General features: G+C 35.3%; 1 protein-coding gene across 1 annotated transcript; it reads left to right on the plus strand.

Moving 5' to 3' along the window:
• The first annotated feature begins 13,427 nt into the window (after window positions 1-13,427).
• LOC122304667 (NDR1/HIN1-like protein 6) lies at window positions 13,428-14,156 on the plus strand. The gene has a single exon (XM_043116926.1). It carries the CDS (start codon window positions 13,428-13,430, stop codon window positions 14,154-14,156), a length of 729 nt encoding a protein of 242 aa, XP_042972860.1.
• Window positions 14,157-19,838: the final 5,682 nt, after the last annotated feature.

A 19,838-nucleotide genomic window follows, 5' to 3' on the forward strand; every position in this document is an offset into this window, starting at 1 on the left:
CATATCTGAATATTGTATTTGCAGCCTCATCTGTGCACTCTTTAGGCTGAATCTCATCTATTTTCTCACACATTGTATTCTGATACAAACAATGCCTCTTATATGAGTTATAGTTAGGGGAAATAACCAAAGTTAAATGGGCTTCCTTGAATGGAACAATTTAACTTAAAATTAGTAAGTTAGAGAGCACTTACGTAGTAAGTTTATGTCATGGGAGTGACCCATACCCCTTTCTTCTTTGACCAATGAGTTTCTTTATAGAAACTCACCAAGTTTGATGCACTTGGACCCTTCAAATACATACAAAAAATATTACCCACAACTCTTGAATTTCCATAGTAGCATTGGTTGCCAATCAACTTAAAGATACAAGTCACTAGATTCTTATCATCTCTTGTATTAAACGCACAAAAGACTTTCTGCCTGCAGTGTGGTTTACCTGCTGCTTTTTCCTATTGGCTGTATTTTGATTTGATTTTTTCTACAATAGTGTACAAATATGTTGGATTACGAAAATACCAAGATTACATCTTAATTCTCCTTTCATCAAATATAATACTAACTAATTCAGCACTGTTGCAATGGCTCAACGTCACTTGTTACCTTGAATTCATCGCTCCCCCATCTCTCATGTAACTTTTTCCATACATTTGGTTCCACCAATGAGGTTGACTTCATTAATGCCTCCTGATGTGTTGCACAAGCCTTGTATATTTTATGAAGCTGGTAGTGGAAGTCATTGAACTTCTTCCTGAGGTTCTTATCCACCATCCCCCGATGATTCCTTTTGCTCCTGTCTAGAATGAAATCAGCCTGCAACACATCATGAATAATTCCATCAAAACAATCCATAGTTAGTAACTGATTTTTGCATTATACCAGCTACATAATTCATCAAAATTGAATCTCCAATTTAACCAAACTAGCTCAATACCCTCACATGATTGATAAACTCCTCTTTCCTTTGTGCATCTACAACGTCTCAACGATTTTGAATCATGGTTGCATGATGTTTAATAATCTATGTTACTCTTGTTGTAAAAAACACTCCATTCTCACATGATGGTGCCCTCTCACCATCATTAATCTGCAACGAAATGAGACTATGCTTATGAAGCTTCATAAACTCAGTGCACCCAGCTGGTCCACGACACCTCCGCATTGTTTGTTTCCTTGCCATTTATAGAAGTGACAATTAAAATCATTGCTATATGTGTACATTGTATATTGTACATCCCCCAAAATACCATGGATGAATTATTGCATAAACTGTTTCTGACAGCAATGAATAAGAAGCTATTTTGCCATCATAAATGCCCACAAATACATCAAAGAATTACCATTATTTTTAGGCATAGTATATGGAGTACCACTGCTTCTTTGATTAAATTCAGTACCCAAAACAATCTATGCGGACTGTGTGGAGTCATCTGATGTTGAGCTTTGCTCAACCCTTCGTGTCCACCTACTAGGCTGCTCCTGAAGAGTTGGACCACTCCATGTGTAGCCATGACTTATCCGTATGCGAGTTTGTGTCATTCGGCCATGTCCACCAACTCCTCTTTTTGTTTCTCTCATGGTAACTAAGACTTACAATTGACTATTTTAGAATCCATATGCAATTATTGAAAATGCAAATTGTCATGGTCAAATGCTTAGAGGATAGGGTTATTAATTACATGAATTTCTATCTTACCAATCCTTGATATATTATAGTTTACCTACAGAAAACTTCAAACAAGTAAACTTCATTGAGTTTTACATTATTTTACATAAACTTTAATTATCAACATCACATTAAACATTTACTAATAAAAAATACATCAAATTAAACATTTGTTACATCTAATCTGCAACTTAATCCACTAAAGTTGAGCTTGTGGAGAATATTACTATTTGTTCACCTACATTATCAATTTTTAGCATATTTCTGCTAAAAATCCGCACTTTCTTTCTCTGTGATAAGCTGAATGATGACTAAATAAAACACATTGAGCCTATTACCATACAACCATCTAATTTGACACCTTTTTCATGATATGTTCATAGGAACTGGTAGACCTTGTTTGGTTTGTGGGTGTACGTAGAGAAGATGTCAAACTTTACAGGTGCAAATATTATTTACAGCTGCAAATATTTGTATTTTACATACCACTCTTTCACTTTTGGTCCCAAACTTTTCCTCTTTTATGTTCAAACATTGAAAAAAAATATAGTATATGCAACAATCCGCAATTCTCTTTTACGTTGGGATTTCAGTTGTCCTTGGACCTGATTTCATTATATATATATATATTGAACATGCTGAAAATATTTTGAGCAGAAATTAGATTTGCAGATGTAGACATGGGTATACAACAATGGATTCCCGGTCAAAGAAATCTTGAGAATTGGTGGCAGTTCTGCTCAAAAAGTGTTGAGGCATACACTATATCTCTTAAGTATTGATAGATTGAACAAGGAGTTCAGAAATCACATACAACTCGTGAATAAATATGGGAAAAAACTTATCCAATGCAATTAAAATCAGAGCACTTAGTCATAAAAAATCAACTGATTTCAGGTTAGTAAACACGAGGATGCACCAAAGACAAAATACTAGAAGTAGAACTTGAGTCTTGTAGGAAATATACTTACTTGGATCTTTTAGTAAGTAAAAGGTGAGTCTGATTACTCCAGTTACGAGAAAGTGACTTTCTCTTCTAATAAATCCAAATTCTAACTTTCTGAGCTCAACTGAGATATTTGTCTAGAGCAGTTTATTTATTACCTTTTAGACGAAAAAAGGGACAGCTATTATTTCCCCCCACATTTTGCCGCTTAGATATTACACACTTCCACCCCCCATTTTTTCGCCATGTGTTCTTATTGTACTCTACCTTTTTTGTACAACCCCTGGGACCCAGTACATCATCCCACTTCCTATGCAATTCCTATGGATGCCATATAGCTTATTTTATTTAATTAATAAAATATAACCGATTACTCCCAATGAGGCACTTGATCTTATATATATAATTACATCTGGATATATATAACGGAATGAATGTTAAAACTATTCACTAATTGAAGCCTATAATTTGGCTTTAGGTGCAGATCAAATTCAACTGATAATCATGCAACATTTTTCTCTTCAAGAATGGTTCAAGTCAACAAAGGCTGGCCTGATTATTTATAAAAATGTTCAAATCAATATGTAAAATATGTCTCTATTGAGCATCTTATGGTTGAAGTACATGACCACATACATTGTGTGCATTTGTTGAAAATTAACAAATAGTATCTCCTTAATTACTTTATTATTTGAGTTTGGACATATTATAGTTGGAGTTAATAATTTTTATAATATCTATAATTACATTCCAGTTTGATTGAAAGAGTCAGTGTATGCCTCCAAAAAGATAATTGGCACATGTTTCATTATATGACTTATAAGAGTGATATTTTTACTTTAATTTTGAGAATGTCCACCTATAAAAAAAATATAAATCAAACTATTGAATTTTTCAAACAACTCAACTTCATTAAACTAAATTATCACCGTTATATTATATGTCAAACTTCCCTTTCTATCTTACCAATCCTTTACAATACGGATCAGCCATAAGATTCTCAAATAATATACCCACAAAATTATGCAATTTGCTATACAAGATGGCTGACTTCTGGCAATAGATTGATTGGTAACCAACTTATAATAGTCCCTGTGAACATTTATTGATTAAAACTATATTCATTGATAGCCTTGGATCATTGAGCCTGTAGCCAAATGATTTGAGAATTGTATTCATTTTTTACCTTGGATCATCCCTGTAGTGACCTCATTTTTTTTTTCTATTACTTATAAATTAAATAATATTGATTTGATCTTAATATGCCATTTATCTCATATTAAGTAAACAACCTTTTAAGTATATATAGTTTATATATACTTAAAAGATGAGGGAATGAAAGCTTTAGGGATTAGGCTACTCCAAGCTTGGTAGTGTCAATAAGCATACACACAAGACCTTAACAAAGCTTTGGCATCTCAAATTCTATCATAAATCAAAGCACTTATTGACATACATAGAAATTGTTTAAAAAAACAGCATATATGTTTATGCTATGCTCCTCATCTGGAGGTTCAACACACAAAAAGAGTCATCATCGCATGCAGAGCAACAAAATCTAATCAAAATACACCACTACTTATAATCTTTTCTAAAAACTGAATTTCATAAATTTATAACATAGGTCTGTTTTTGCACTCCCTAAATTAACACAGATTGGACATCCATCCATATTTTTATCCAAGTAGTACACTCCTTGCAATAGTAGGCATGAGAAATTCCCACTCCTCCACAAATAACACAGCGACCCTGTGTAGAATTATATAATTAGAAAGAAAGAAAATCTCAAATAGATAACAAAAAGAAAAACATTGCAAATATAAAGATGTTTGGCATCAACATCTTAGTTCTAAATAGAAAAGACAGAGTATGTCCTCCAAACATAGTTAGTGAATATATACTGTCAAAATTATGTGAACTCCATACCACTAATAAAAAATAGTAATGTGCGTTTATCACATATTATGAACACCTGCAGTAAAGGAAATTGAATAAAAAAGAGTTACACATGTAGTCTCATAACATATATACAACCATACAATATAAATCTACATTAAAGCCTATATGCAACTGCTACAACATATTTCAGTAAAAATGGTAGTATTAAGAGTTGAAAGCATTGACCAACTACCATGAGTATCTCTCTCAAAGCGATGTTTCCAACGATTGCATCACTGCACTACCAACCAAGTCGGATATCCCCACCAAATTAAAACTACAACACCAATGCAGTTAATGCCTCACATATATTCAGCACACATCTTCCTTTACATACTTATGCATGGTATAATGAGTAGACATACACACACACATATATATATATATATGTTAGCAAATATGAATGATCTTTTTAAGTTGTAGTAAACAGATTTAACCTTGGAGACATTCCATGCTTACTTAATTATTAGAGTCACTTTCATGATGACCATCTCCATCCTCTTCGCTTGATTCTGATATGTTGCCACTATTCCAATCACTCTCATTAGAGGATGAGTTATTACAAAGAAATTCTTGCTCCTCAATTCTTGCCATTGGTTGGTCTAACATCACTCTCTCATCAAGTACAATCGGGTCTATGTCTAATCGATTCAAAGGCATATCTATGCATGTATCATCTTGATGTACAAAATGGGCTAGTGGAGAATATTCTTCATCTTGGTATGCTTCATCCTCAGGTAAGTCATCATCATCCTCATCGCCAATTGTTGTGCTGGGAATGTCATAAACATTCCTAGTGGTGAACTTCTGTACTACTAGCCAATTTCTCCCTAAACTCGTATCTTTCAAATAAAAGCCTTGGGATGCTTGGCATGTAAGTACAAAAGGGTCTTCCTTGTAAGATTTGCGAGTTGAGTCAAGACTTATAAAGTGACCACCAACACGGACTCCTCTTCTCAAATCACATACATAAAACCAATCACATTTGAATAGATATACATGGCGCCATCCTAGGTAGTTGAGTTCGATAATGTCCATTACTACTCCAAAGAAGTCAATAGGCCCACCTTGATGATCCCCAGGAACAAGCACACCACTGTTTTTTGTAAGACAATGTTCTTCCCGTTGCTTTGTGTGGAACCTAGTTCCATTCATAATGCAACCAGAATATGATGCAACCCATAGTTTAGGTCCACATGCTAGTGCTTAAAGATCATCGGACACCTCATCGGGGCTTGAATTATGCAATTGCCTAATTTGTCTAAAATTAACATAGTGTTAGATATAATCAAGTACCCCAATTCGAGTAAAGTGGACCTACTATTAGGCCCACCGTATGTTACCAAGGCCAAGGCACTCATGTGCTTCTTAAACCATAACGGAAATTGATTTTCATGCATATCATCAATGTTAATTACACCTTCCTCTTTCAATTTGTTATAATGCTCCCTGCATTACAAATGAAGAAATATTGTCAACTACGTATGTATAATGGACAAATATAGGCCAATATAGTATGGCCAACAATTAAGGAAATTGAAAGACGATACTTACTCTAGGTAGTCAACAATATCAGCCCAATTGTTGATGACATACCAACACTGTTTGACAAATGTTTTATTATCTAGTTGAGTTGGAATTGAAGCACCCAATGGCCGAACCTTTTGTGTGACTATTGAAAATTTTGATTGGTGATGTCCTTCACAAACGTCTACATTGCGTTCTTCTCTAGATATCTAGTTTTGACATCAAGGAGATATTTCAAACAAAAAGTCAAGCACTCGATGTGAATGTAAGTCTCAGCAATTGAGCATTTAGCATGGGCCTTGTTTCAGACATAATGCTTAAATTTCTTCAAATACCTCTCAAATGGGTTCATCCACACATACTGTATAGGCCCTGCATATAATGCCTCACGTGGTAGATGAATAGCTAGGTGCACCATTACATCAAAGGATGCGGGTGCGAGTGTCATCCCAAGTTTGCAAAGAATGATTGGAATATCAATCTCAAGATGCTTCAAGACATCTACAGACAATGTGCGTGTGCACAATTGTCTAAAACATGTGCTTAGTCCAGTCAAGGCCAACCGGATGTCAGGTCACAGGTACCCAGCAATAGCGACAAGAAGTAGTCTTTGTAGGAAAATATGACAGTCATGACTCTTCATTCCTAATATTTTACAACTATTTAAAGTAACACATCTAGCTATATTGGCAACAAATCCATCTGAAAATTTCACAGCATGTAGCCACTTGCAAAAGCTTCTCCTCTCATCTCCGTGCAATGTGTAACACGCAGGTGGCATAACAAGTTTATGCCCATGTTCTTGTAAATGTAAGTCCTTCTTTATACCAAGATTAAACAAGTCCCTACGTGTATTAACTGAATCTTTTGTTTTGCCTAGAATCTTCATCAACGTTCCTAACACGTTGTCACAAATGTTCTTCTCAATATGCATAACGTCAAGATTATGTCGAAATTTCAATGTTGATCAATAAGGCAATTGGAAAAAGATATTTTTTTTGTCTAATTAAGTTCATCAGGCTGTCGCTTTCTTTTCCTTTCACCTTTTCCAAATAATACATATCCAACATTACTTAGTTGATTTAGTAGATCATGGCTAGATAATTTAGAAGGTGGGATGTGGTGATCAGTGCTTCCATTAAAATTAGCCTTCTTCTTCCTCCAAATATGTTCTAGACATAGAAAACAACGATGGCCCATGTAACAATGTTTTCGACAATATTTCAACCACAAAGAGTCAGTGTCACCATTACAAGTTGGACATGCCAATTTTCCCTTCGTTCTCTACCTAGAAAGATTTCCATATGCGGGAAAGTCATTAATCGTCCAGAATAATGTTGCGTGTAATTGAAACACCTATTTTCTCTATGCATCATACATCTCAACACCATTTTCCCACAATTCAATCAATTTATCAATAAGAGGCTGCAGATACGCATCAATCTCAGTGCCTGGTGCCTTTGGTCCAGGAATTAAAAGAGACAGCATGAAGAGCTGGTCTTTCATGCACAACCATGGCGGCAGGTTGTAAGGGACAAGTATTACTGGCCATACACTATAATGTTTACTCATATTATTGAAAGGATTGAATCGATCATTACGAGCATCGGTGGAAAATGATATATGCTCTTGATCAAATTCCTTCCACCCAACTGAATCACGTGGATGCCTCATCACATTCGAATCATCAAAACCTTGTTCTTTGTGCCACCGCATGGCTACAGCTATATCTTTAGACATAAACAACCTTTTCAATCTTGGTTTTAACAAAAAATACCGAAGTACTTTGTGGGGGATTTTTTTCTTTTTCGTTGTGCGGGTTACCCATCTTGATAAGCTACATTTAGGATAAACATGCTTTTCAATATTTTCTTTCCAGTATAGGATAAAATCATTTGGACATACATCAATCTTTATATAATCAAAACCAAGGGCCCGTTCCATCCGCCGTGACTTATGGTATGAGTCAGGTAGAACTGCATCTGGAATGGAAGCTTTCAACAACTTTAGTAGCATGTCAAATGACTTAACACTCTACCCCCCAATCGTCCTTATATGCAATAACTTCACAATGAAGGATAACTTTGAGAACTTAGCACAACCTGGATAGAGTGGACATTTGACATCTTCCAATAATTGATCAAAATTTTTGCTCTAGGGTCCACATAGGTGCCTTCACTAGTATTCTGATCAAGTAGCTCCACATTTGTAAATGATCCAAGTCGGATGTCATCTAAGATTTCATCCATGTCATCAACAGAGTGGTCATTTTGCACTTCATTGACATTACCATTAAACTCATTAGCATCCCATGTCTCTTCCTCGCCATGAAAAATCTATTCAGTGTAGTTTACATCAATTCCTATAGTGAATAGGTGTCTTTGGACCAAGTCTAAAGTGTGGAAAAATTTATTACGACAGTTATGACAAGGACACCTGATATTGTTTATTGTTGCATGAGCCTTGGCCAGTGTCATGAATTGATTTACCCATTCCCGATATCCTGTGGACCTAAATTGGTTGGTAATATGCATCCAACTTTTGTCCATTTCAAAATTACTGTAAGATGAAAATAGAGGAGTTGGATAGTTGTCAACTTATTCTAAAGAAATCTTCAAGACATTACTGATAATTGAGGAAGTTTTATGACATTGATATTTTGTTTTCTTGAGGAACTATGAAACAATTTGCATGAAAGCAAGAATGAGGAAGTGTTGAGTATATGAGGAATATCGTCTATGTTCCTCATACGTTATTTTTAAAGAGTACTACAAGAAAACTTTATTCTGCTATGGAGATGGAAAGAAACAACCTTTACAATATGTTATCAAGGGGTGTTGGGGTGTTTGCATATGTTAAAACTTCGACTACCACAAGTGGTCCTCTGAAGTTAATGTTCAAATAATAATAATTAGCACTGATGATCTCAAGATTAAAAATTGAGAAAAGGTGATCATTGTGCATGCGTGCATGGGCAACAAGCATAATTTAATACATAACAACAGTAGCAGTCCATGGTGTTACATATATGATCATATTTCAGCATCCACTCCAGCTCATTATATATAAAAAAACTAAATATGTGGAGTGGTAATACAGTTTCAGTTAAGTGCTCCCGTTTAGTGTTCTCTCTTGTGGTGGAGCTACTTTATGGCATTCCAATTAAGCTGATTTTTTCTCACTTGTTGGAAAGCCTGAAACTAGCTTACCCATCCCCTTGACTAACATCTTTGGGTAGTCATCCCTCCCCTCCATCTCCCCTACCCTATACTATCCATCCCCTCCCCTTGAAGCATAATAGTATAAGTTTTAAAAATTTCCTTAGGAGCCATAGTCAAATACTAGACTTCACCAAAATGTCTAAAGAGTTCCAATAATTCAAGCCTTGTTCAAGCATATAGTAAAAGAAACAGGCAGTAGAATAAATTAAAAGCCAAATTCATAATAGTCCATAAGATATTCAACTTACATTTGATCCACAACTGTCAAAATTAATATAGAATCAGAAAATAAACAACAGAGAAGCTCCCAGAGCTAGTTAACAAAGGCACACTTCATTAACTTGGAAAAAAAAGGTTGGACCCAAAAGTAAAGATTGGACCAAGAAGGTGGTGAACGAAAGGGAGAACAAGAAAGATGTGTAAACATATAAAGCTCCTGACCATAATCATAGTCAGTGAAGAAGAAAGGTTACTAGATCCAACTATAGAGTCAGAGACTCAAAAAGAATGTGAGAGCTGGGTAGAAGAGAAATGCTTTCAGTTTTTTTGAAATTGAAAGCAATGGTGGATTTTAAGAAAGGTTTTTATAAAAAAAATGGAGGAAGCAACCCAAGAGAAGATGAAGGGGAGGAGATGACTACCTGTGAACTCATTGTCGAGGGGATGAGCAAAGGAAGAGGAATAGTAGATTTTGGCCTACTGGCTAGCTGCCAAGTTTCACATGTTAATACAATAGGCAATGAATATACAAGCATGATCTTGCCAAAGCAGCATTATTAATACCAGAGGATGTAGTTGATGTGGTTGTTAGGTCATCAAAACACTCATGTATCTCTTTCCTAAACTTTAATGACTTATAATATTTCATTTTCCAATCAATCACAAATTGATATATATATATATATATATATGTGCAACCAATGATAATACACTGAATATGGCATTAATTAATTAAGCATTATGATTTCTTAGATGTACAAAGATTAGTACTACTTTGAATTTTCATGTCATTCAGGTGTATATATGATCATAATATATATATATATGGATCTTTTTAAAATTAAGAACATTTTAGGAAAAAAAATGTCAATGAAGAAGATAAAAGTTACATATGGGATGTTTTAAATCTAATACTAGTTTTTTTCTACTTGAAGGAAAAGTCGGTTCTGGAAATTTATTCTTATATTCAAAAATTAAGCATAGGACAAATGAAGCTAGCAAACAAGTTTATAATTTAACATCCCTTGATAAGTAAACGTAAAAAGTGATTAATGCATTTAATCTGAAAAAACGTTTGCCCAACAGAACATATCTCTCTCAAAATTGCATTTTCTCTTCAATCTATTTACCTATAATATCTAGTTATGTAATCTAATTTGCAAACTTCTTGTGTTCGTATTTTGGATTTCCCCAATTCTCTATGAAACTTGGCCTTGGTTTTTGGAAATTAGATACATGTTTTCTATCCTTTAACAACTATGGTTGTTGTACATTGTACTTATTGTGGCAGCTTCTTGAAGTGGGTACAATGGCTACAAAGCAGAAGAGGAATCAAGCTCCTCAATTCTAGGGCAGGCTTTTGTCATTAAACCCAAAAGGTTTGTTAGAAAAACACAAGAGATGTTGTTGTTGCAGACATAAACATAGACTGTTTTAAGCAGAAAACCTAGAGACAAGGATACAAACAAATCATGAAAACTATAAATACTTGGAACTCACTCTTAAATCATACATACTGGTTATAGATGCAAAATGAAACTCGTTGATTGAGTTTAATTTTAATTTTATTACAACCATGTATATCCTTCATGAAAACTACAAACAAATGTCTTTAATTTTATTTATTAAGGGAGAAAGGTAGAGCCAAACCAAGCCAATCACAAAACTACCTTTGTTATGAGGATGTAAGCATAAAACCTATGCTATGATCAATTACTGCTAGACCCAAAAATTTATGAAGCTTGTGAGTATTTCCCACTCCTAATTCTACCTATTTCTACTAATCGTTACATTTACTCTGCTTTATACACAAACAACTTGCTGTATGCCAATTTAATTAATTTGGAGGGCAGCTAACATTAGTTAATATTAAAGGCATCCAACATAATAATAGAAATCCATACTGGATTGATCAACCCCGTCTGCCACCAAAATCATACAACATCCCACATACATGAATAGTCATAAAATATCCCTGTTCAAGTAACATTCACCAAACCTCCAAAAACTCAAAATTACTTATAAATCAGCATCTAAAAATTTATCAAAACAAATCCTTCAGCAACTAAAAGCTTGTAAAGTAGATAACACACTGCAATTTTACTTATCACTTGCAAATGAGCAAGATACATAACTAAATAATTAATTCTCCAAACTATGAGAGAGATAGACACGGATTGAGGGAGAGAAATACCACCTAGATTGAAAGAAGAGGAGATAGCTTGCTCAAATAGGAACCGCATGGAGGAAGTGGCGTGCATAGATTTGCATGACGGCCGCATGGATTGCGAAGGAGGAGAGAGGGAGAGAGAAAGAATTATGGTCGGACGTACAACAAAAGATAAAGAGAGAGAGACAAAGAAGACTTACTAGGCAAGCGAGGAGGCGTGGATCGAACGACGACATGCAGGAGGTGGACGGTGTCAACTGTAGAGGTCGAGGCTTGTCGAGAAGACAGAAAGGGAGAAACCCATTTTGCAGAGAGACGTAGAGGGCAGTTCCCTCGATTTTACTCGTTACGGTTTAATATAACAAGGAATATGTCGTTGCAACAGGGAAATAACTGTCTTTGCATGTCATTCCCCTCATTCCTTTGTTGTGACAATGCTTAGTCACCATAATAGGTATCTTAGATTGCGATTGTATCACCCACCACAACAAAAATGCGGCTTCAGTTAATAATCTTCTGTTATGTGGAAAAAACGTTAGCAGCAAAAATACCTGGCAGCAATAGCCGAATTTTCTTGTAGTGACTTTTGAATTGCACTATTTTAGATTTGAATGTAGATTTGGTGACAGAAATGAATCATCACAAAAGGTTTGTTAGGTTAATTCCAACATTAATCAATAGAACGTTGAGTAACAAGCCATCAAAAAATAAAATAAAAATTTGGGCCAAATAGTAAATCATCACAAAATCTAATTAATGCGCACGATTAATTAGCATGCATGATGGCTTGATTATAAATGATAGTTTTTTCCGGTAACAAAAGGATGATTGGTGACGGTTTTCATTTTTTGTGATGGTTTGATCATCCGTAACGAAAGATGTAATATTCTAATATAGTGGAAATTGGAATGAGCTACTTAACTAAGCGTTGTAATTGTCCTTTGTATGTGTGCGTGCGCTTCCTCTCCAATGCCCTGCAGCACTAGATATTCATTGCAAATGCCCTTGAAATTTTCTTTTGCCAGGGGACTTTTGGTTTTTATTCTCTATATATCATGATTTCAATTTAATCATTTTTACTTGCAAATACATTATTAATGCCATTTAGGAAATGCTTCTCCTATATATATGAAATTTATGAGATGTGATTAATTACTAATTATAAGTTCCGTTGCTTAATTGGGATGTACATGACATTTTTTAATTATTTCCCCCGTGTCATATTAGTTATCAACGTTTTTATCTATGAATACTGGAAATTAGGTGATCCATACTCAAAAGATTAGGAAAATAACGAAGGAGTCAAAGTTATCGGTTAACAAAAAAAACCATCCAAAGAGATAAAACTGATTTGTTTTGCCTAAATTTAGAAAAAATATATATATAAGCATATAATTGAAATGTAGCAACGATATAGGCCAAATAAGGAAACAAAGAAGTGGCATGCACTAGAAATTAGATCAAAATCAGTATGGGCACCTTAAAACCCAGTCCGACGAACAACCAGGCTAGTACTCTATGTCCACATGTATGTAACAATATGCCTTCAGCCGGTTGAAACCATTCCCTCAAAAGAAAACAGTTTCCCTCTTGCTCGATCTACAACCAGCTCCATGCATGCATGCATCTTCCCAACACGATATTTCTTTTTATGATCCCACCAAAATAATATTCCATTACTTTGAGTTTAATTGTATTGTTTGATCTCCATAATTAATATCATTCCGATTCTAGTCTACCATGGATTCCAACAGTTTTCAAAATCCCCCACCACAAAATGTCCTAGTACTCCCAGAGAACCAAGGCGCCAACCTCAGGCCACCTCCAGCTTTTCGGCACGATATCAATTCCCAAACCCTGAAGTCCAAGAGGTTAAGTCGAACTTGTTGTTGTCGGTGCATGTGGTGCTGTTATTGCTTCATATTCTTCGGCACTGCCGTCTACTTTTCCATCGTTTACATTCTCTACGCGAAGTTTGCACCAAAGATTCCATTGTATGAGGTTGATCACCTCAGTGTACACGCTTTCAACATCCAGCCTGATAATAGCCTCTTCATTGAACTTAATGTGACTATAGAAGCTAAAAACCCAAATAAGTTCGTAGGCCTTATGAATAGCGGAGGAGGCCGCGCTATTATATCCTACTCGGATTCAGATCTTTGTTCTGGAAAATTAACCTCTTTCTATCAACCTGGAAAGAGTACGACTGTGAGAACTGTTGTTTTAGAAGGGAACAGTCCATTTGGCTCAGAGCTGCAAGAAACGTTCATGAAAAACAAGCATGCGGGCAAAATTCCTTTGCTATTTAGACTTGAGGCACCGGTTAGTTTTGTGCTCGGAGACTTTCCTTTGAAGACGGTTAATATTTATTTAAACTCCTCAGTGGTCGTTGATAACTTGTCTCCCAATAAGAAGGTTAGGATCTTAACTACTCAATACATGTATGATTTGAAGTTCAATTGGTATTAAATCATTGTGTTCTAGTCTTGAGAGTTTTTCAATAAGACCACTGGTGGAGCCAGAGAACAACGATAGCAGTCGGCGGCATTGGCTTCTTAATTTTCTTGGGTTCAAAGTCAGAGTCCTTCCTTAATGTTCCTCATTTACTTATAATGTTCTATAATTGAATTTCGAGGGAATTTATGTGACAAATAGAGGTATTCCTCGGGTTTAATAATCACGTGTAATATAATCTTTCATTTATTGGATTTGAATCATGTTAGCCGAAATTAAAGCTAAGGCCATCATGTTTGGTTATGAAATACTTTGAGAAAATATGATAAATTTGGGAGCTTTTTTCTTTCTTTCTTTCTTTTTTTTTTTTAAACTATTATACTGATCAGTTTTAAAAGTAGAGAGAAAGCTTTGGATAATATATATATATATATATATATATAAGTGTTGTTTTGAAGTTTGTAAAAGTGATCAATACGTATATATAGAGTTGATCAAGATTCAAAAGTTATAATAATTTTTAAGAATATTTTTATTTTAGGGTTTGTAAAAATTATATTGACTTTTATATTTAGATATTAATGGATGGGTACGTAACGACTTGATGAGAGTTAAGAACTTAAATAGAAAAATCTGAAATAAAAAAGCTGAGAATTAAAGATGTTTGATTTGATTTAAAAGAAAGATTTGAAAATGTTTGTCAAACCAGCTAACTGCATGCATGACCTTAGTGGCTTGTGCTGATGGGTCATGAAAATACTGCCTAGCTTGTGGGTAATTTATTTCAAGTCAATTAGATTCCGATTATTAATGAGTCATTAATTGTAACCTGACTTTGAATAATTAAATATGTCGATCAGCTATGGATCATTCGGGTTCATATTAGATCATTTAATGGATTCATGTCTGGTAACCTTAATTGTAACTTTACGTGATTTCTTGTGATTCGTTAGATCTACTTTATAATAAAATTAATTTTACAATTTGACGAAATATATGAAACCACTTTAATTTATAAGATTATTTTTATATAATGTATTTGTAACTAAAATATTTCTCTTTAATTTTACAAATTCTTGTTACTCAAGTTTAAAAAGTCTTGATCGAATTAATTAATCTCTAGGGTTAGGGTCTGATTTCAAATTGATCTCTCCATTAGGATTCTAATATAAGTATTTTGAGGAAAAATGCTTATTTGGCACATAACTGCACGTCATAGCCAATCATAAGAGAATATATAATGTCATTTGTACATATAGTCGACATTTAAAAAATGCACGGTTAGTTTTAACAGTAAATATTGGGGAAAAAAAATGATCAGTAAATTGGAAAAGAAAGATTTTAAAATATAATAAAGTTATAAATTTCAAACATCAACAAAATAATAAATAAAACTGCAAAAAGTTAATAAAATAAAATGAAATTTATTGGAAAAACATAAATTTACAAAATTTACAAAATAATTTTGGAGAAAAAATCAAAATAGATGCATGAAGTATTTTATACTTTTATAAATATTTAGGAGTAAAATAATCATTGAAAGTTTATTCATGGACAAGTAAGATTTTTTATAAGTATATTACAATATGGATATTGATATATTGTGATCAGACTAAAGAAAATTTTTTAATATAAGAATAGTGTATAAAATCAATGGATAATGCCAAGTTGTGCAAGAGAGGGAAGTGGAGTGGTGCAGTTGATATTCCTATTGTAGTGGCGGAGGCTGAGTTTCAGGCACACTAATCATTATGAAACTCTTAAGTTATTGTCGAGAGTTGGGGAACCCTTAGACAGTTCAAGATCTCTATTCTATGGCAGAGAATAATTAACCCAATATAGTTTTCATTATGGAAATTAAGATCAGCAATAAAAAATTTTAAAGTCTAAAAAGGAGACTGGTGTGTGAAGGGTGTTTTGTGGTGGAAGCAGTGGGAAGAGGGGGTGAATTGGTTTTGTTTTGGGACTAGAGGGTGCAACTTGAAATTGTAAACTTTTCACAAAGATATATCCATGCTTGGGTTGTAGGGGAAGGGAGAGAAGATGGCTGCTTACCTATTTCTATGGACAACTAGAAACTATTAAAAGAAAGGAAACCTCGCTGATGCTGAAAACCATGAAACCAAGAGGTAATGAAGGATGGTTCATAGTTGGTGATTTCAATGAAATTATAACTAATGATGAGAAGTGGGGAGGGAAGGCTAGACTTGAGGGTCAAATGGAAATGCTTTGAAAGGTGATGAGTGATGAAAATCTATATGATCCGGGATGGAGGGGGTGAGAAGTACACATGGAGCAACTCTCATATTGATGCAACATTTACTAAAGAAAAGTTGGATAGAGCAGTGGCAAACCCTAAGTGGCTGGACATGTATAATGAGACTTGGGTAGAAGACATGGTGGCCAGAACATATGATCATAAGACACTGCTTGTCCATTTAACTATGAGGTGTAAAGATGCATATTCATAGTTCAGGTTGAAGCAAAGGGCCTTTAAATATGAGGCTAGTGGACCTTAGAGGAGGATTGTGAAGTGGTTCTAAAAGAAGCATGGAAGAGGAATGTAACTGATGGGCCACAAAACAATAGTGTTATTGGTTTACTACAAAATAGTAGAGAAGCTTTCCAGAGATGGAAAGGAAATAGAAGATAAAACTAAGCTATTGCAAAGACTACAAGCTGAGAAATGTAGTAGCATTGTGGATGAAATTAGAAAGGTAACAACAGAGCTGAACCAATTGTTAGAAAAGGAAGACCTCTAGTAGAAACAAAGAGCAAAAAGAAATTGGTACAAGTATGGAGGTAGAAATACTAAGTATTTCCATACTTGTGCCAATCAAAGACGAAAAAGAAATTTTATTAAAGAGGTAGAAGATGAGAGTAGTCAATTGGCTGCTGGACATAAGGAAGTGGAAGCAACTTTTAGAAGATATTTTGTGCATTTGTTTCAGACTAGAAGCCCAAGTCAAGAAGATATTTAGCACTATCTTGTGGGCCTTCAAAGGAGGGTTACAAATGAGATGAATGAAAAACGTTGACAAGGAGGTTTATAGCATTAGAAGTGGAAGAAGCTATGAAGCAAATGGCCCCACTAAAAGCCCCTGGACTAGATGGTTTTGGTCCTTACTTCTCCCAAAATCCTTGGGGGTGTTTGGGGGAGGGGGGGGGGGGGTTTAAAAAATCAAGGCCCAAGCATGGCCCACCAAGTCCCAAGCCTAGCCCACTAGGTCACTAGGGGACAAGAGGGAAAGGGATTGTAGGAGGTAATGCGTGTATAGAAAGGGGGTTGTCCAGGGTTAGAAGGCAAGGGGCCATAACTTAGAAAAGAGAGACAGGTGGACACACGACACAAACAGGGCCTTATCACTACAGGGGGCACGTAGAACAAACCTCTCGCCCTAAAAGGGGAAGTCCAGAAAACTTCTAGGGATCCTCTTCTTCATTTTCTTCATGATCTTCTTCTTCAACATCTTGCATCTTTATCTTCAACGTCTTTTTCTTCAACTCCTCATTCAACCTTTGGATAGATGGCTCTAGTACATGCGCTCATCTCCAGCAAACACACCCTAACCATTGTAAAGTGAGAAATGAGAAACCATGAGAGACTGTAAACAAGAATATTGTAGTAGATTTCTCCTCGTCCGTGGATGTAGGCATTATGCCGAACCATATAAACCATGTGTCAATCTCTCTTTTTCTCTCTGAACTCTTCTTCTCCAATTGTTTAGCTTTCTCCTTCACTCATACATTCTCACTAACTTTAGCATCGGAGGGACCCCGGATCACACCAAAGCTATTCTTCTTCTTAGTTGCAACTACAGAGTCGAGCTTTTGTGGAACTGCCCAAGCCGTGAAACACATCAACAGTGGCATCATCTGTGGGATAAGCTGGGTCCGTAGACTCACTGCTGGATAATGCCAAATCTCTAGACTCACCAACCCTCTATTCAAAAAATCTGAGTCCCTAGACTCTCTATGAACTTGGGTCCATAGACTCGCTACAGGATTAGGCCAAGTTTTTAGACTCACCGACCCCCCATTCAACAAAACTGAATCTCTAGACTCACCATGAAGTTGGGTCCCTAGACTCGTTGTGGGGTATGGCAAAGTCTCTAGACTCGCTGACCCCTCGTTCAACTAAGATGAGTCCCTAGACTCACCACGAAGTTAGGTCTCCAGACTCGTTGCAATGTAAAGCCAAGTATCTAGATTCGCCGAACACCCTTTCAACAAAGCCAAGTCCCTAGACTCGTTGCAAAGTTAGGACCCTAGACTCGTCGTGAAGTTTGGACCCTAGACTCGCTACGAGGTAAGGTCAAATCTCTAAACTCACTAAAACCCAATTCAATAAAGTAGAATCCCTAGACTCGCTACAGGGTAAGGCCAAGTCTCTAGACTCACTGACCCACTATTCAACAAAGTTGAGTCCCTAGACTCGTCATGAAGTCAAGTCTCTAAACTCGTTGTTGGGTAATGTCAAGTCTTTAGACCCGCCGATCCCCCGTTCAACAAAGCTGAGTCTCTAGAGTCGCTATGGGTTAAGTCCAAGTCTTTAGACCCACCAACGTCTTGTTCAATAAAGCCAAATCCCTAGACTTGCTGCTAAGTAAGACTAAGTCGCCAGACTAGCTGGCCCCCCACTCAAGAGAGTCGAGTCTCTAAACTTGGATGAGCCCAGTGCTAGAACTCTATTGGTCCACCTGCTAAGGGTGTAAAAAAAAATGGTGAATCAGTAAACTGAACTGATCCAGACCGAACTAGTGGTTTTGGTCATGTACCAAGTTTGGTTCGGTCTGGTATCGATTTAGTTTTCTTAAAACATTCAAAATCGATTTGGTTCCGATTTTTCTTCTTCTAAAATCAAACCGAATCGAACCTGTTGATATATTGATATTTTAATTTTTTATATTGTATATAATTTTATATATAATCTATAATTATATATAAAATAGTTTTGTATTATATGATAAATTACTAATTAATATAATATTAAATTTTAAAATCTTATATCACTATAGTTTATTATATTAATAGTTATATTAAAATTATAGAGTGCATAGTAATAGTTATATTAATACTGTATCACTATATATTATAATATACTATAATATATCACTATAGTATTATATCACTATATATTATAATATACTATAATATATCACTATTGTATTATACCACTATAGTATTATATACTATATTATATCACTATAGTATTATATCACTATAGTATATTAAAACTAGAAAATTGGACCAGAACCGGTAAAACTAGAAGAACCGGTTTAGGGGCATAACCAATAAGGAATCAGTTCTTGAAAATTTAAAACCGGCTCATATTAGTTCGGTCCCAAATTTTATCTCAAACCAGACCTGTTACACCCCTAGAGCTTGCCTCTCGCTAGCCTTGCCAAGATGGGCCTCGCACTCGTGCTCTAAGCAGTTGGGCCCATCTCCTGCTTGCCTCACAAAACAAGCTGCCTGCTTGCACTCTATGCAATTGAGCTCATCTCTCGCAAAGTCCTGAGCTCGAAAATGTTTACTGTTCATGCCAGAGGAACAAATGAATCGAGAAGACCTCCATAACTTATTTCCCTACGTTCTCAAGCAGACTAGTTTGATTGCATCATTTACCTTTGAAGATTCCCAAGGTCTTCTTTATAGAGAAAATCACCCTTAAAAATCTTGGGGTACTATAAGAGG

The sequence above is a fragment of the Carya illinoinensis genome, chromosome 3 (genome assembly GCF_018687715.1).
Source record: "Carya illinoinensis cultivar Pawnee chromosome 3, C.illinoinensisPawnee_v1, whole genome shotgun sequence".
NCBI lineage: Eukaryota > Viridiplantae > Streptophyta > Magnoliopsida > Fagales > Juglandaceae > Carya > Carya illinoinensis.

Excerpts from the sequence above, each read along its gene's own strand:
- LOC122304667 (XM_043116926.1), top strand. The coding sequence starts at position 13,428 with ATGGATTCCAACAGTTTTCAAAATCCCCCACCACAAAATGTCCTAGTA.